Genomic DNA, 17,556 nt, shown 5'->3' with positions numbered 1-17,556 from the left:
TTAGTGGTATAGTATCTGATCGGATCAATATCTGATCTGATCAGATCTATACTAGCGTCCCCAGCAGTTTAGGGTTCCCACAAACGCAGTGTTAGCGGGATCAGCCCAGATACCTGCTAGCACCTGCGTTTTGCCCCTCCACCCGGCCCAGCCCAGCCCACCCAAGTGCAGTATCGATCGATCACTGACACTTACAAAACACTAAACGCATAACTGCAGCGTTCGCAGAGTCAGGCCTGATCCTTGCGATCGCTAACAGTTTTTTTGGTAGCGTTTTGGTGAACTGGCAAGCACCAGCGGCCTAGTACACCCCGGTCGTAGTCAAACCAGCACTGCAGTAACACTTGGTGACGTGGCGAGTCCCATAAGTGCAGTTCAAGCTGGTGAGGTGGCAAGCACAAGTAGTGTCCCGCTGCCACCAAAAAGACAAACACAGGCCTGTCGTGTCCATAGTGCCCTTCCTGCTGCATTCGCCAATCCTAATTGGGAACCCACCACTTCTGCAGCGCCCGTACTTCCCCCATTCACATCCCCAACCAAATGCAGTCGGCTGCATGAGAGGCATTTTCTTTATGTCCTCCCGAGTACCCCTACCCAACGAACCCCCCCAAAAAAGATGTCGTGTCTGCAGCAAGCGCAGATATAGGCGTGACACCCGCTATTATTGTCCCTCCTGTCCTGACAATCCTGGTCTTTGCATTGGTGAATGTTTTGAACACTACCATTCACTAGTTGAGTATTAGCGTAGGGTACAGCATTGCACAGACTAGGACACACTTTCACAGGGTCTCCCAAGATGCCATCGCATTTTGAGAGACCCGAACCTGGAACCGGTTACAGTTATAAAAGTTAGTTACAAAAAAAAGTGTAAAAAAAAAAAAAAAAAAAAAACACATACAAAAATATAAAATAAAAAAAAAAATAGTTGTCGTTTTATTGTTCTTTCTCTCTCTCTATTGTTCTGTTCTTTTTTACTGTATTCTATTCTGCAATGTTTTATTGTTGTTATGTTTTATCATGTTTGCTTTTCAGGTATGCAATTTTTTATACCTTACCGTTTACTGTGCTTTATTGTTAACCATTTTTTTGTCTTCAGGTACGCCATTCACGACTTTGAGTGGTTATACCAGAATGATGCCTGCAGGTTTAGGTATCATCTTGGTATCATTCTTTTCAGCCAGCGGTCGGCTTTCATGTAAAAGCAATCCTAGCGGCTAATTAGCCTCTAGACTGCTTTTACAAGCAGTGGGAGGGAATGCCCCTCCCCCCCCCAACGTCTTCCGTGTTTTTCTCTGGCTCTCCTGTCTCAACAGGGAACCTGAAAATGCAGCCGGTGATTCAGCCAGCTGACCATAGAGCTGATCAGAGACCAGAGTGGCTCCAAACATCTCTATGGCCTAAGAAACCGGAAGCTACGAGCATTTTATGACTTAGATTTCGCCGGATGTAAACAGCGCCATCGGGAAATTGGGAAAGCATTTTATCACACCGATCTTGGTGTGGTCAGATGCTTTGAGGGCAGAGGAGAAATCTAGGGTCTAATAGACCCCAATTTTTGCAAAAAAGAGTACCTGTCACTACCTATTGCTATGATAGGGGATATTTACATTCCCTGAGATAACAATAAAAATGATTAAAAAAAAAAAAATGAAAGGAACAGTTTAAAAATAAGATAAAAAAATAATAATAATAAAGGAAAAAAAAAAAAAAAAAAAAAAAAGCACCCCTGTCCCCCCTGCTCTCGCGCTAAGGCGAACGCAAGCGTCGGTCTGGCGTCAAATGTAAACAGCAATTGCACCATGCATGTGAGGTATCGCCGCGAAGGTCAGATCGAGGGCAGTATTTTTAGCAGTAGACCTCCTCTGTAAATCTAAAGTGGTAACCTGTAAAGGCTTTTAAAGGCTTTTAAAAATGTATTTAGTTTGTCGCCACTGCACGTTTGTGCGCAATTTTAAAGCATGTCATGTTTGGTATCCATGTACTCGGCCTAAGATCATCTTTTTTATTCCATCAAACATTTGGGCAATATAGTGTGTTTTAGTGCATTAAAATGTAAAAAAGTGTGTTTTTTCCCCAAAAAATGCGTTTGAAAAATTGCTGCGCAAATACTGTGTGAAAAAAAAAAATGAAACACCCACCATTTTAATCTGTAGGGCATTTGCTTTAAAAAAAATATATAATGTTTGGGGGTTCAAAGTAATTTTCTTGCAAAAAAAAATTATTTTTTTATGTAAACAATAAGTGTCAGAAAGGGCTTTGTCTTCAAGTGGTTAGAAGTGTGGGTGATGTGTGACATAAGCTTCTAGATGTTGTGCATAAAATGCCAGGACAGTTCAAAACCCCCCCAAATGACCCCATTTTGGAAAGTAGACACCCCAAGCTATTTGCTGAGAGTCATGTTGAGTCCATGGAATAATTTATATTGTGACACAAGTTGCGGGAAAGAGACAATTTTTTATTTTTTTAATTTTTTTTTGCGCAAAGTTGTCACTAAATGATATATTGCTCAAACATGCCATGGGAATATGTGAAATTACACCCCAAAATACATTCTGCTGCTTCTCCTGAGTACGGGGATACCACATGTGTGAGACTTTTTGGGAGCCTAGCCGCGTACGGGACCCCGAAAACCAATCACTGCCTTCAGGCTTTCTAAGGCCGTAAATTTTTGATTTCACTCTTCACTGCCTATCACAGTTTCGGAGGCCATGGAATGCCCAGGTGGCAAAAAAAACCCCCAAATGACCCCATTTTGGAAAGTAGACACCCCAAGCTATTTGATGAGAGGTATAGTGAGTATTTTGCAGACCTCACTTTTTGTCACAAAGTTTTGAAAATTGAAAAAAGAAAAAAAAAAAATGTTTTTTCTCGTCTTTCTTTATTTTCAAAAACAAATGAGAGCTGCAAAATACTCACCATGCCTCTCAGCAAATAGCTTGGGGTGTCTACTTTCCAAAATGGGGTCATTTGGGGGGGGTTTGTGCCACCTGGGCATTCCATGGCCTCCGAAACTGTGATAGGCAGTGAGGAGTAAAATTAAAAATGTACGCCCTTAGAAATCCTGAAGGCAGTGATTGGTTTTCGGGGCCCCGTACGCGGCTAGGCTCCCAAAAAGTCCCACACATGTGGTATCCCCGTACTCAGGAGAAGCAGCTAAATGTATTTTGGGGTGCAATTCCACATATGCCCATGGCCTGTGTGAGCAATATATCATTTAGTGACAACTTTGTGCAAAAAAAAAAAAAAAAAAAAAAAATTTGTCACTTTCCCGCAACTTGTGTCAAAATATAAAATATTCCATGGACTCAACATGCCTCAAAGCAAATAGCTTGGGGTGTCTACTTTCCAAAATGGGGTCATTTGGGGGGGTTTTATGTCATCTGGGCATTTTATGGCCTTCAAAACTGTGATAGGTAGTGAGGAGTAAAATCAAAAATGTACGCCCTTAGAAATCCTGAAGGCAGTGATTGGTTTTCGGGGCCCCGTACGCGGCTAGGCTCCCAAAAAGTCCCACACATGTGGTATCCCCATACTCAGGAGAAGCAGCTAAATGTATTTTGGGGTGCAATTCCACATATGCCCATGGCCTGTGTGAGCAATATATCATTTAGTGACAACTTTTTGTAATTTTTTTTTTTTTTTTTTTTTTTTGTCATTGTTCAATCACTTGGGACAAAAAAAATGAATATTCAATGGGCTCAACATGCCTCTCAGCAAATTCCTTGGGGTGTCTACTTTCCAAAATGGGGTCATTTGTGGGGGTTTTGTACTGCCCTGCCATTTTAGCACCTCAAGAAACGACATAGGCAGTCATAAATTAAAGGCTGTGTAAATTCCAGAAAATGTACCCTAGTTTGTAGACGCTATAACTTTTGCGCAAACCAATAAATATACACTTATTGACATTTTTTTTACCAAAGACATGTGGCCGAATACATTTTGGCCTAAATGTATGACTAAAATTGAGTTTATTGGATTTTTTTTAGAACAAAAAGTAGAAAATATCATTTTTTTTCAAAATTTTCGGTCTTTTTCCGTGTATAGCGCAAAAAATAAAAACGGCAGAGGTGATCAAATACTATCAAAAGAAAGCTCTATTTGTGGGAAGAAAAGGACGCAAATTTCGTTTGGGTACAGCATTGCATGACCGCGCAATTAGCAGTTAAAGCGACGCAGTGCCGAATTGTAAAAAGTGCTCTGGTCAGGAAGGGGGTAAATCCTTCCGGGGCTGAAGTGGTTAACACTTGACCACTGGGCACTTAAACCCCCTTAATAACCAGACCAATTTTCAGCTTTCGGTGCTCTCACACTTTAAATGACAATTACTCAGTCATGCAACACTGTACCCAAATGAAATTTTTGTCCTTTTTTTCACACAAATAGAGCTTTCTTTTGGTGGTATTTAATCACCGCTGGATTCTTTATTTTTTGCGCTATAAAAGAAAAAAGACAGAAAATTCTGTAAAAAATGCATTTTTCTTCGTTTCTGTTATACAATTTTGCAAATTAGTAATTTTTTCTTCATATATTTTGGCCAAAATTTATACCGCTACATATCTTTGGTAAAAATAACCCAAATCGGTGTATATTATTTGGTCTTTGTGAAAGTTATAGAGTCCACAAGCTATGGTGCCAATCTCTGAAAAATGATCACACCTGAATTACTGACGGCCTATATCATTTCTTGAGACCCTAACATGCCAGAAAAGTACAAATACCCCCCAAATGACCCATTTTTGGAAAGAAGACATTCCAAGGTATTTAGAAAGATGCATGATGAGTTTTTTGAAGTTGTCATTTTTTCCCACAATTCTTTGAAAAATCAAGATTTTTTTTTCTTTTTTTTTTTTAACAAAATTGTCATATTAGCAGGTTATTTCTCACACACAGCATATGCATACCACAAATTACACCCCAAAAACACATTCTGCTATTACTCCCGAATACGGTGATACCACATGTGTGAGACTTTTGCACAGTGTGGCCGCATACAGAGGCCCAACATGCAGAGAGCACCTTCAGGCATTCTGGAGCACCCAGGCCAATTCTGACATTTCTCTCCTACATGTAAAAATCATCATTTATTTGCTAGAAAATTACATAGAACCCCAAAACATTATATATATTTTTTTAGCAAAGACCCTAGAGAATACAATGGCGGTCGTTGCAACTTTTTATCTCACACGGTATTTGCGCAGCAATTTTTCGAACGCGTTTTTTTTTTTTAAAAAAACAGTTTTGTGCTTTAAAAAAAACAAAATAGTAAAGTTAGCCCAATATTTTTGCATAATGTGAAAGATGAAGTTATCCCGAGTAAATAGATACCTAACATGTCACCCTTCAATATTGCACACGCTCGTGGAATGGCGCCAAACTTCGCTACTTAAAAATCCCCATAGGAGACGCTTTAAAAAAATTTACTGGTTACATGTTGTGAGTTACAGAGGAGGTCTAGGGCCAAAATTATTGCTCTCGCTCTACTGATCACATCGATACCTCACATGTGTGGTTTGAACACCATTTTCATATGTGGGCGCAACTTACGTATGCGTTCGCTTCTGCATGCGAGCACACGGGGACACGGGGAAAAAAAATTTTATTTTTTTTTTATTGTTCATTTTACTTTATTTATTTTAGTTTGAGGCTTTTTTCCAAAAAATACATTTTTTGATCACTTTTATTTCTATTACAAGGAATGTAAACATCCCCTGTAATAGGAATATGGCATGACAGGTCCTCTTTACAGTGAGATATGGGGTCAATAAGACCCCACATCTCACCTCTAGGCTGGGAAGCCTGAAATAAAAAAAATAAAAAAATTATCCTGGCTTCGATCGTAGCAGTGAGTTGGTAGAAGCACCTGAGGGCGGCGAGAGGGGGGGTACATCCCCTCTCGCCTCCCGTAAGAATGATCAAGCAGTGGAACAGCCACTATGATCATTCTTATGGTGTAGGGAATCGCCGGCTGAAAAAGCTGATATCTGAATGATGCCTGTAGCTGCACCCATCATTCAGATATCCCCGCACAAAGTCAAGGACGTCGTATGACGGCCGGCGGGCGGGAAGTGGTTAAAACACATTTTTTTAACACAAAGTTGTCCATTTATACAATATTTCTAACACATAGCATGTACATACCAAAAATGACACCCCAAAATAGATTCTCCTACTCCTCCTGAGTACGGCAATACCACATGTGTGAGACTTCCACAGCCTGGCCGAGTACAGCCGAGTATGGCAGAGTATGGCTGAGTATAGCCGAGCATGGCTGGGTATGGCAGAGTATGGCTGGGTACGGCAGAGTATGGCTGGGTATGGCTGAGCATGGCAAAGTATGGCTGGGTATCACCGAGTATTGCAGAGTATGGCGGTGTTTTGCAGAGTATTGCAGAGTATTGCAGAGTATTGCGGGGTATTGCAGAGTATTGCAGGGTATTGCAGGGCATTGCACAGTATTACGGGGCATTGCAGAGTATTGCGGGGCATTGCAGAGTATTGCAGGGCATTGCAGAGTATTGCGGGGCATTGCGGGGCATTGCAGAGTATTGCGGGGCATTGCAGAGTATTGCGGGGCATTGCAGAGTATTGCGGGGCATTGCAGAGTATTGCAGGGCATTGCAGAGTATTGCGGGGCATTGCAGAGTATTGCAGAGTATTGCAGGGCATTGCATAATATTACGGGGCATTGCAGAGTATTGCAGGGCATTGCAGAGTATTGCGGGGCATTGCAGAGTATTGCGGGGCATTGCAGAGTATTGCAGAGTATTGCGGGGCATTGAAGAGTATTGCGGGGCATTGTAGATTATTGCGGGGTATTGCAGAGTATTGCACAGGGTATTGCAGAGTATTGCGGGTCATTGCAGAGTATTGCGGGTCATTGCAGAGTATTGAGGGTCATTGCAGAGTATTGCGGGGCATTGCAGAGTATTGTGGGGTATTGCAGAGTATTGCACAGGGTATTGCAGAGTATTGTGGGGTATTGCAGAGTATTGCACAGGGTATTGCAGAGTATTATGGGGTATTGCAGAGTATTGCACAGGGTATTGCGGGGTATTGCAGAGTATTGCACAGGGAATTGCAGAGCATGGGGGGATGGCTGAGCATGGAGGGATGGATGGATGTGACTGCACATGTCACTGAACAGCGCTGTGGGCACTACACATCCAGCCCACAGTGCGGCTCCCATCCGATCCCTCCCCCTCTGTACCGATCAGTACAGAGAGGGGAGGGAGGAACCGGTGTCATGACATGACGCCGGTTTGTTTACATGTGATCGCTCCGTCATCCGACGGAGCAATCACATGGTAAACGGCCGCGATCAGCGGCTGTTTACTGTGATCCGTGATGGTCACGGATGTTCCCATGTGCGCGCCCCAGGGGGCGCGCGGGAGCAGTTTTCTGGAATCACGTCACATGACGTGATCCCAGAGTTATCCAACCGCCCTGCAGCCGTCATTTGGCTTTAGCCGGTTGGCAACTGGTTAAAATCACTGCTCCTGAAAAAACGTCCGTTTTTAAAAGTTTCTTTTCCATTGATACATGTCCCCTGGGGCAGGACCCAGGTCCCCAAACCCTTTTTAGGACAATAACTTGCATATTAGCCCTTAAAATTCGCACGTTTGATTTCTCACGTTTCGAGTCCCATAGACTTTAACGGTGTTCGAATGTTCGCGCAAACTTTCGGTCCATTCTCATGTTCTGGATGCGAACCAGGGGGTGTTCGGCCCATCCCTACCTGGCATCAATAGGTATACAACAATACATGTACAGCACATATATGAAGGGGGCTTTAATGTCGTTTAACAAACGTATGGCTGTTCTGAAACCTAAAAGGTTGGATATTACAAACAATGCTAAGAAAGTGTTTAAAATACAGAAATGTAGAAAGTGATTCAACATTCTGTATTAATAAAAATGTTTTAGTGTAATATTATAGTGGCTAAATAAGAAGCAATTTTAAAGTGGTATTAAACCCAAAACCAAAAATGTAATATATTTCAGCTTACCAAACATTAGATGTGGTGGCTGCACTCGTTTTCTTTTTTTTACTTCATCCCCTCTGTTTTCACCTGATGATCTGTCCAGTAGCACACCTCCTGTATTAGACTGCCCCCACTCTGAATGAAGGAGCACAGAGGGCACCTTTGGACAGCAGCATTGTCAGTCTGGGGGGGAGGAGAGTGATAGCTGTAATAGCAGCTAACAAATTGAAGCCAAACTCCAGCTAACAGTTTATAAACATTTTCAGCAACACATGAATAAAAAAAGCTAATCGTTGTGAGCAACCATGTCTAAGGTAAATGGTTTGCCTCAAAACTTTAAATTGCTACATTTGCAGGAGAGTGTGTTCTTTTGAAAAACAACAGACTTACTGAATGGATCACCAAGTGAAAATATAAGAAAGAAAGCTGAAAAAAGAAAACAAATGCAGCCATAACATCTTAGAATTTGGTAAGCTGAAATATAATAAATGTTTGCTTTTGGGTTCAAAACCACTTTAAAGTGAGTAAGAAGCTTGTTTACAAGAAGATAACTTCACCATGGGAAACGCCAACTATATAGATCACCCATTTTCTTTTGAAAACATTGTTATTCTTTTCTTTTTTTATTGAAAAAGAGTTTTTATTACTATTGAAAGGGGCATAAAGTAAAAACATCAATATTGAAAAAGACATACACATATGTTGTACATATTCAAAGGAATAGATCAGACAAGGTCTCTGCAATTTAGCATACACAGAAGGGTTGTATTACATAAATAATTGGCAAGTAATCAAATTCCTGAAAACAAATCAAATAATAATCACAGACTGTTCGCTGGACTAAGCACAAAATAATACAGCAAAGCTCATATAATTAGAGTACAATAACTGAGAAACTAAAAAACAAAAAAAAAACAAAACCAAAAGTGTTGTGTGCCATCTCAAATATAGGGATGTTTGTAACGTAGTAGTACCCTTAAACATAACATATCACAAATGAGTACAGTTGTATTTGGCAATGCATCCCAAGTACATTGTGCCTAGGGGGGGGAAATCACACTTTTTAGCCGTGAAATCGCAGAGAAGCCGGAGTGATTCAGCGCTCCAGCCTCTCTGTGTTGCCGGCTACCTAGAGGGCAGTATGGTGCACGATTCAGTGCATTACACTGTCCTTTTTTTTTTTTTTTGCTTGTTTTGTACTAGGTTTATTTGAAGTGTACAAAACGTACAATTAACTACTTAAGGACCGAGCCTCTTTCTGAGATTTGTTGTTTACAAGTTAGAAACAGTTTTATTTGCTAGAAAATTACTTAGAACCCCCAAAAATTATATATTTCTTTTTCTAACATAAAAATAAAGAATAAAATAAAATATGGCAGTCGTTGCAATACTTTCTGTCACACCATACTTGCGCAGCAGTCTTATAAGCGCACTTTTTCTGGAAAAAATACACTTTTTTGAATTAAAAAATAAGACAACAGTAAAGTAAACCCACATTTTTTATAGTGTGAAAGATAATGTTACGCCCAGTAAACTGATACCCAACATGTCGCTCTTCAAAATTGCGCCCGCTCGTGTAATGGCAACAAACTTTTACCCTTAAAAATCTCCATAGGCGACGTTTAAAAAATTCTACAGGTTGCATGTTTTGAATTATAGAGGAGGTCTAGGGCTAGAATTATTGCTCTCGCTCTACCAATCGCGGTGATACTTCACATGTGTGGTTTGAACACCGTTTTCATATGCGGGCGCTGCTCATGTGTGCGTTCGCCTCTGAACGCGAGCTGAGCGGGACAGGGCGCGTTTAAAATTTAAATTTTTTTCTTATTTATTTTACCTTTTATTTTTTATTTTTACACTGTTCTTTAAAAAAAAGTGCCACTTTTATTCCTATTACAAGGAATGTAAACATTGAAATAGGAAAAAGCATGACAGGACCTCTTAAATATGAGATCTGGGGTCAAAAAGACCTCAGATCTCATATTTACACTTATATGCTAAAAAAAAACAAAATGAAATGTCATTTAAAAAAAAAATGTCCCTTTAAGAGCTATGGGCGGAAGTGACATGTTTACGTTGCTTCCGCCCTGCAATGGTATGGAGATGGGTGGGGGCCATCTTCCCCTCACTCGTCTCCATACCAAGCCAGGGAGCAGACCCAATCGCCTCCGCCGCTACCGACAGCTCCGTTAAGTGGCGAAGGGCACCGGAGAGCAGCGGGAGAGGGGCAGAGCTGCACCAGATTTTACACTCTGGTTTTAGTAAATCCCCCAAAATGTTTTTGGTGGGAATCTAACCAGGACCTTGGTGCTACAAACTTAGTCTTGGGGGAAAGGGGCAGAGTAGACCAGGGTGGGAGCAGTTTGGCTCAATTAACTCTTCCGCTTTAGTGCCTAAAAGGCAAGGTGCAAGGCAAGTATGCCTACTTGTACCATTCCGTAAAGTGGTTGTAAACCCTCACATATACCCAGTGAAGTGAATAGCCTCAGATGGCATAAGTTTTACTTGTTTAACTGGAGTCTTCTCTACAACCCTTCAAAGTGATAAAATCCTTGTTTAACTGCAGTCTTCTCTACAACCCTTCAAAGTGATAAAATCCTTATGCATCTGTGAGTAGTACAGAGAAGGAAGTGGAGACCTACAGTTGCAGCTCTGAGACTCTGTGTGAGAGCTGATTGGAGAAACCCCCACCCTCCACATAGGCAGAGGAACGAAGGAACATGCAGAGCTGTATTCTGAATAGACACGCTGTGTCTCCCTCCCCGTCACAAATTTTAGCTCATGTTATCTCATGTGTTGGGAAAACTTCTCAGAAGCTACTCATGCTGATAACAGAGGAAAGAAGCAGCAGAGAGAAACGACACTTAGAGCTTTGGAGAAAGACAAGTAAACACTACAGATATACAGTATGTGCTTAGTTCAGATTTCATGACGGGTTTACAACCACTTCAAAGAAGATCTCATGAAAAAGTAAATGCCAGCTTATACATTTATGATTAAATAACTTTCTATGCCCTACTGTGTTAATGGAAATGTATTTTAAACACACGTTTGGTGGATATATAGCCCTTAAAGCAGAGTTCCACCCAAAAGTGGAACTTCCACTCATTTGTCTCCTCTCCCCCTCCAGTGCCACAGTTGGCACCTTTCGGGGGGGAGGGGGGACAGGATACCTGTCTTTGACAAGTATACTGTTCCCACTTCCGGGAGTCCAGGCCGCGGCCTGTGACATCACCGCGGGGCTCCCTTCTCCTTCCTCCTCCTCTCCCTGTCGCTGGGCCGGTAGGAGAGAGGAGCGGGGCCTCGCATATGCGCAGTAGGGTTCCCAGGGTGAAGCCATAAGGCTACACTGCCAGGTACCCTTACCCGCAATGGCGAGGGGAAGCACCTGACAGCTGATGGAAACATCAGCTGCGGTGCCGACATCGCGAGACTCCAGGACAAGTAAGTGTCCTATTGTTAAAAGCCAGCAGCTGCAGTATGTGTAGCTGCTGGCTTTTCCTTTTTTTTTTTTTTATTGGGCGGAACACCACTTTAACAATGTAATAATGCAGAAATCATCAGCTAAGTACATTTTCACATTGTAGTTTACAATTAAATAGAAAAAGTTGCTGTATGAAGAAATAAATATTCAGTTCCCGATGAGACAAAAGTACATAAAGTACTTTGTCTGATCTTCCTAGATGCCTGGTAACACTAGCTGCGATGTTGGGCAGGGCGCTCCCCACCTTGGTGCACAACCGCCCCACACCTTACCTAGCAAGGAGGCTGATTCGCTGGCGTTGGCCTGTCGCTGACTCCCAACACTTGCTTGAGGGAAGTAATGGCAAGAGAAATGCAGAGGTAGGTGAAATGTGTCATCTTCTCACCCTTCTGCATTCCTCTTTTTAGTGCTTGCCTCAGGCCGTACACCAAAGGGGGGTGCCCTGTCTGACATTGCAATTAGTGTCACAGGGAACCTAGGAAAATGGAAAAAAGTACTACATGCACTTTGTTCCATCCGGAACTGAATATTGTGAAAAAATGTGTGATAATTCTTCTTTACGGGAAAAATCCCACTAAATATTATCTAAAACAGCCACAGAATATAGAAATATAATATTGTAATAAGCAAAACTTACTTCTAGCTGTGTCCCCTCTATCTGCTGAGTGCATTTGTACAAATTTGAATCTCTACTACTAAGCATGTGCACACCTTCTCCTAATTATGCGAAGGTTCAGTAGTAGTACAAAATGAAAAAAAAAAATTGTATAGCGAAAAAAAAGAAAAATTTTCACTACCATTATGGAATGGTGACTATACAGTTTTTCCGCTTTGTAAGCTGAGTCAGTAAGTAGCATGACAGTGGAATAGCTATATTTAACAGGAATACTCTTCAGGGTCATGTAGTTCTGAAATCCTTGCATACTTGCTCTTTTTCACACATTACCAGCCAAACCAAAGATTTCAAATGGCACACCCTAGTTTAGATTTGAGCTAAACATACATACTGAACACAGTTATAGCATTTCCCATTTTCCTTTTTAAATGAAAAAATGCATATGGCAAGAATTGAACTCTACCAGAAGTGTGTAATAGTTTCTGCACTTTCCACAGTGAAATGATTAAGGCAATCACCGTCAATTATTATATTACAACTTTCAGCTCTAAAATTTTAATATATTGACTTACTGTATATGCTCATTAATTATGTTCACACGTACAGTGTAGTATTACGTTGTACATAGCACAGTAAAGTATACACAAGTCCATTTTAGTTGCTGCATGCAAAAAATGTATTGACCTACAGACAGAGAATCAGTGATCTGTTAGCCATAATCTGTTTTTGTTTTTTGTTTTTTTTTTGTTAATCATAACTGCCATTCTTTTTAGCAATGGCAGCCAATGAGAGCTGAAGATTGCAACCGTAACAGCAAATAACATGTGAAGAAAAGAAGATGCCGCTCACAAAGCTCCCAAACCTGAAACTGCTACCCCCCTAGTGTGAACTGGCTCCAGGTGCTGGCTTTGCACAAATTGCAATGAAGTTATAGTTAGCTATGAGTAAGCATCTTATGATGTGAAACGGGTTAGCTTATTTTTGATCCTGTATCTCCTTCTTATGTGACTGTATTTTTGGATATTTTTATTCTTCAATAAAGATGTTTTTTCTTCAGAGTGCGGCTATCCAGGAACTTCCTTACTTCACAGCAAATAACATGTGTGCTTAATTAATTGAACCTAGTGTCTTTAATTGGTGTTTAATGCCAGATATATGTTTAACAGCATCCTTTTGTTGTTTTTTTCAGTTGTCCAATTGTCACAACATTATGACTGATAGTGGTCCTCTGGCGTAAGAGCTTCCCTCAGGTTGGTCCAGAAGACTTCTTGTTCCTCTTCCTCTGTTGGCCACTTGAGGTAGGTTTTTGTGTTCATGAGTTTGCGCAGTTTGGCAAATCTTTTTGGGACCGTTGACCTTTCAATAGGCTCCAGGATAACCAAAATGGCTGTATCGTTATTTTCATCAAAAAGACGAAAGTGTGAGAATTCCAGCTCATATTTGCACCATTCGCTTTGAACAAAGTGCTCAGACAAGATAAACAGGGTTTTGTAGCTTGTTTCCATGGCATCAATTATGTTATCGATGATCGTTTTTCCAGGAACAAAGTCTCGCTTATGAAAGCATATCCTGAACGGAGGATCACCATTTTCCAATAATGGCAACATCATATTTTCCACCCATTCCGAATCTCTTTCACTATATGATACATATGCGTCATAACAGATTTCTCTGTCCAGTACTTTCAATGGTCTTCTCTTTGCTTTCAGCCAGGCACAGGTCATCTTCACATACCATACAATGTGAAAATAATAGCAGAGCGCCAAAATAAAGGTTATGCCTAATATCAAGATGATGCATGTTATTGTCACAACTAATGTTTTGTGGCACATTAAGAGAGGAAGGTTTGCTTTGTCAATTTGATTGCCTCTGACAGATGTTGGAGAGTCACAAACGTAATCTTGTGGCCAACCAACGAGTAGATTATGATTTTTGCTAATGAAATCCACAAACTGACAGGAGCAGAAGTAACTATTGTTTCTTCCATCTAGTCCTGTTAAATCTGGAAAGAATTTCAAGTCAGACTGGAAAAACTCAATGAGCCGGTTTTCTCTAATTATAAGCAGATTTAAACTGGGCAGGTAGGCATCCGCTGGCAGTTTAGTTAATCTGTTTTCTGATATGTAAAGCTCTTTTAAATCTGGCAAAGAAAATCCAAATACTTCAAGATTATTGAAACTCACATCCAAATGCTCCAAAGTTAAAGGAATGCAGTCACTGATCTGTCTGATCTGGCAATTTGAGATATTTAAGGATTTGAGATTTACAGGCCATGTACATGAAGAGGAACTTGAACCACCAAAATAGTTTTGACTGAGATCAATGCTAGTTAATGAGGATACATGTGATAATGTTTCAGCAACTTTTGGTAATGAAAGCAATCGATTTCTGCTCACATTTAAAGTTTTTAGTGAAGGCCAAGCACCAAATCCATCATAAAAACAAGATGCACCTTGCAAAAGCAGGTCCGTCAGGAGATTGCCACTCAAGTCAAGGTACTCCATCATCATAAAGGATCTAGAAAAATTGCAAGGCATCAAAAACACTTTGCTATCAACACAGGTAACGCTTTTAATTTTCCGCACTACCTTATATATAAACCTTAAGTCTGAAAAAAGATAAAAATTTGGTATGTACAGATTCTTGATCACTACTGTGGTAAGAGATGAGTTTTCATTCTTCAGAAATGGAGCACCATGCCCTGTCCCTTCTAGTGTACAATCAAGCAGATCAAAGTCTGTAACATTTTTGTAGGTATGAATAATTTCTATAAGTCGTGCTGCACTGTTGTCAGTTAGCAGACACTCCCTATACATTAAAACCTTCACCGTAGTGTCAGTCAGAGCTATGAAGGATTCTACATCTTCATGCAGTGTGAAGGACATGTTTCTGATTTCTAATACAATAGCAGATAGTGAAAGATCTGTCATTATGTCTGGCAATAGGGGTATATTTGTAGTAATGGTAACATGCCTGATAGATTTTATGGTCTTTAGGGTACCATTGGCATATTGCCTGAGATTTGAAATATTTAAGTATAGGTTATCTAAGCTCAGCACTCCATCAAAGTCATGCCTATGAAAAGCTTCAAAGTTACCATTTCCAATCTTCAAATCCTTCAGTGAGGACAGAGCAGAAAAAAGGGAGCTTTCACCAAGTGATGTATATTGGTTACCAAGTAGGTTTAACCGTTTCAAGCTTTGAAGGTGTCTAAACCAAGCAGGCAATGTGCTGGTAAGTTTATTATAAGATATATCCAGCTCTTCAAGATTCGCCAGTGACTGAAAAGCATTTTGGCTAATGGAATGGATGTCATTGTTGTTCACGAGCAGTACTTCCAGCTCCTTGTATGGCTGTAGATCTGTGTCTGTAATCTCTTGAATTAAGTTATTAGATATGTCCAGCAGCTGCAGTTGTTTTGGCAGGTTGGGAGGGATAGCAGTCAAATGTCTAGAGGAGCAATTACAGAAATTCATGCCATCACAAAAACAGGCTTCAGCTTCATATAAAGAATGTGTTAAAGCCACCAATGAACAGATCAAGTAACGACTCCATATGTATGCAACCATTCTGATGTTGAGGGACCTAAAAAAAACAAAAATAAGTACAGATTAGATAGGTTAGTAGACAGATTCACAGTAGACTAAAGGCTGACATCAATCGATTTCCCAAACCATGCTAACAGCCTGGATGGAGGGATTTCCACTCCAGGCTAATGTATTCAGGTAGCTGCAGTACCCATAGGTGCCTGATTACAATGGTGGTGCTGCACAGTGACTGCATCTGATTTTGACCAATAATTTTCCTGCTGGCTCAGTTCGTTTTTAAATTGACTGTTGTCAAATTGGGTGGTGCTTGCAGGCCACTCATGGCTCCAAATTAAACAGGATACAGCCAAAGTTCAAGCTGTCTATGGATGCCTTAAGCCGGGTATTTTGGCTAGTGCTACATTAGACCTTAAAGTGATTGTAAACGATCACCTTGTAAAACAACCTATTCAGTTTAAAAAACAATGAAAGCAAAAACATTTTTGGAAAGGAAAAACATTATAAATACCTTTTTTTTTTTTTTTTTTATAAATGATCATGCTCCCTCTGTTCTCAGCTGCAAAAGGGCTGGGGGGGGGAGCAGCAGCATACTGAGCTTTCCAGTGATAGGCTGTGCAATGGGGGGGGCATGTCAGGACAAGTATGATCATCGGAGGAGAGTAGATTGAGTTCCCAGCATAGCTGGAGAACTGACCATGGTGTGTTCTCTTGCTTAGTGTGGTCAGTTTTTAATAGAAAAGCAAGGGGACTAGCAGGAATACCAGGGATTTCACATTAAGGAAGCAGTGCAAAGAGAACAGGATACTTTTTATACAAGTACATGCTACAGCAGGCACATATCAGGAATATGAAGTGTTGGGGTAACAAACACTTTAAATTCCTATCTAGGGCACACTCTGACTGCAATCATTCATTGGCATCTTGCAGCTGTTTACCTATTATTAAAAGGATGGATATATGCAGCGCCAAAAGCATGAAATTATAAAGTAAGAGTCCATTGTGTTGAAACAAAGTCCTTGAGGGAGATGGGCGGAGCCTAGCGGAGCAGACATGCATTGTTAGAGCTCCGCACCGCTGAGGAGAGAAGAGAAGGACAAAGAGGAGCCTGCAGGCTCAAAAGGTATCCATTTGAACCTTTTTGCCCCAGGGAACAAACTGTGAAAGTTTGGGCAGGAAATATGGTACTGGGAGGAAACCGTGGCAGAAATAAAAATCACCTCACAAAGAGCTTACAGGCACTCACTGCAACTAAAGCAGCTCCAGTCACCTCACAAGATACAGCATCAGGGCGCTCTCACAGACAGAAAATGTCACAGCAAGACTCTCCATTTGAGTCAGATACAGAACAAATCCTCTCACAAACTTCTCCACAAGCCTCCTCAGCATCCCCAGTAATATTATTACAATTTGAAAAGATGCTTCATAAGGCTTTAAAACAAACCTCAGACCAAATAACAAAAAGCCTAACCAAAGAAATAAGAGAGCTGGGAAACCGCACCACAGCCCTAGAAATAAAAATGGATGAAATTGAAATTACAACCCAAGTAAATATAACAGAATTGGAACAATTAAAAGAAGAGAATTTAATACTTCAAACTAAGCTCGAAGACTACGAAAATAGAGCCAGACGTTCAAACTTGCGCATAAGGGGAATACCTGAAACTGTGACAGACCTGCAATCTACTATTACTGCTCTATTACAAGAACTAAAGCCAGATATCCCTATTGAACGATTAGAACTGGACAGAGTACACAGAGCCCTCGCAGCCAAAAAGAAAGATGGACCCCCACGTGATATAATCACAAAATTTCATTATTACAGAACGAAAGAACAAATACTAATTGCTGCAAGAGAAAAAAAGGAACTTAATTTTCAAGGACACAATTATCAAATTTTTGCTGACCTATCCCAACTTACTATTACTA

The 17,556-nt window shown here is 40.7% G+C and overlaps 1 protein-coding gene across 3 annotated transcripts in view; it reads right to left on the bottom strand.

The window, feature by feature from the left end:
* Positions 1 to 8,478: 8,478 nt before the first annotated feature.
* Positions 8,479 to 17,556, bottom strand: part of TLR2 (toll like receptor 2) — a 43,163-nt gene continuing 34,085 nt past the window's right edge. The window contains exon 3 of one of the 3 annotated variants that reach the window (XM_073605356.1): positions 8,479 to 15,667. In XM_073605356.1, coding sequence (XP_073461457.1) covers positions 13,291 to 15,667 — 2,377 coding nt within the window. In that variant the 3' untranslated portion in view covers positions 8,479 to 13,290. The remainder of the gene's footprint in view (positions 15,668 to 17,556) is intronic. The other 2 variants (XM_073605374.1, XM_073605364.1) reach the window with 2 other exon arrangements.

This window comes from Aquarana catesbeiana, linkage group LG01 (assembly GCF_042186555.1).
Source record: "Aquarana catesbeiana isolate 2022-GZ linkage group LG01, ASM4218655v1, whole genome shotgun sequence".
NCBI lineage: Eukaryota > Metazoa > Chordata > Amphibia > Anura > Ranidae > Aquarana > Aquarana catesbeiana.
The sequence above is the reverse complement of the archived record's forward strand: the minus strand, read 5'-3'. Positions and strand labels throughout refer to the sequence as shown.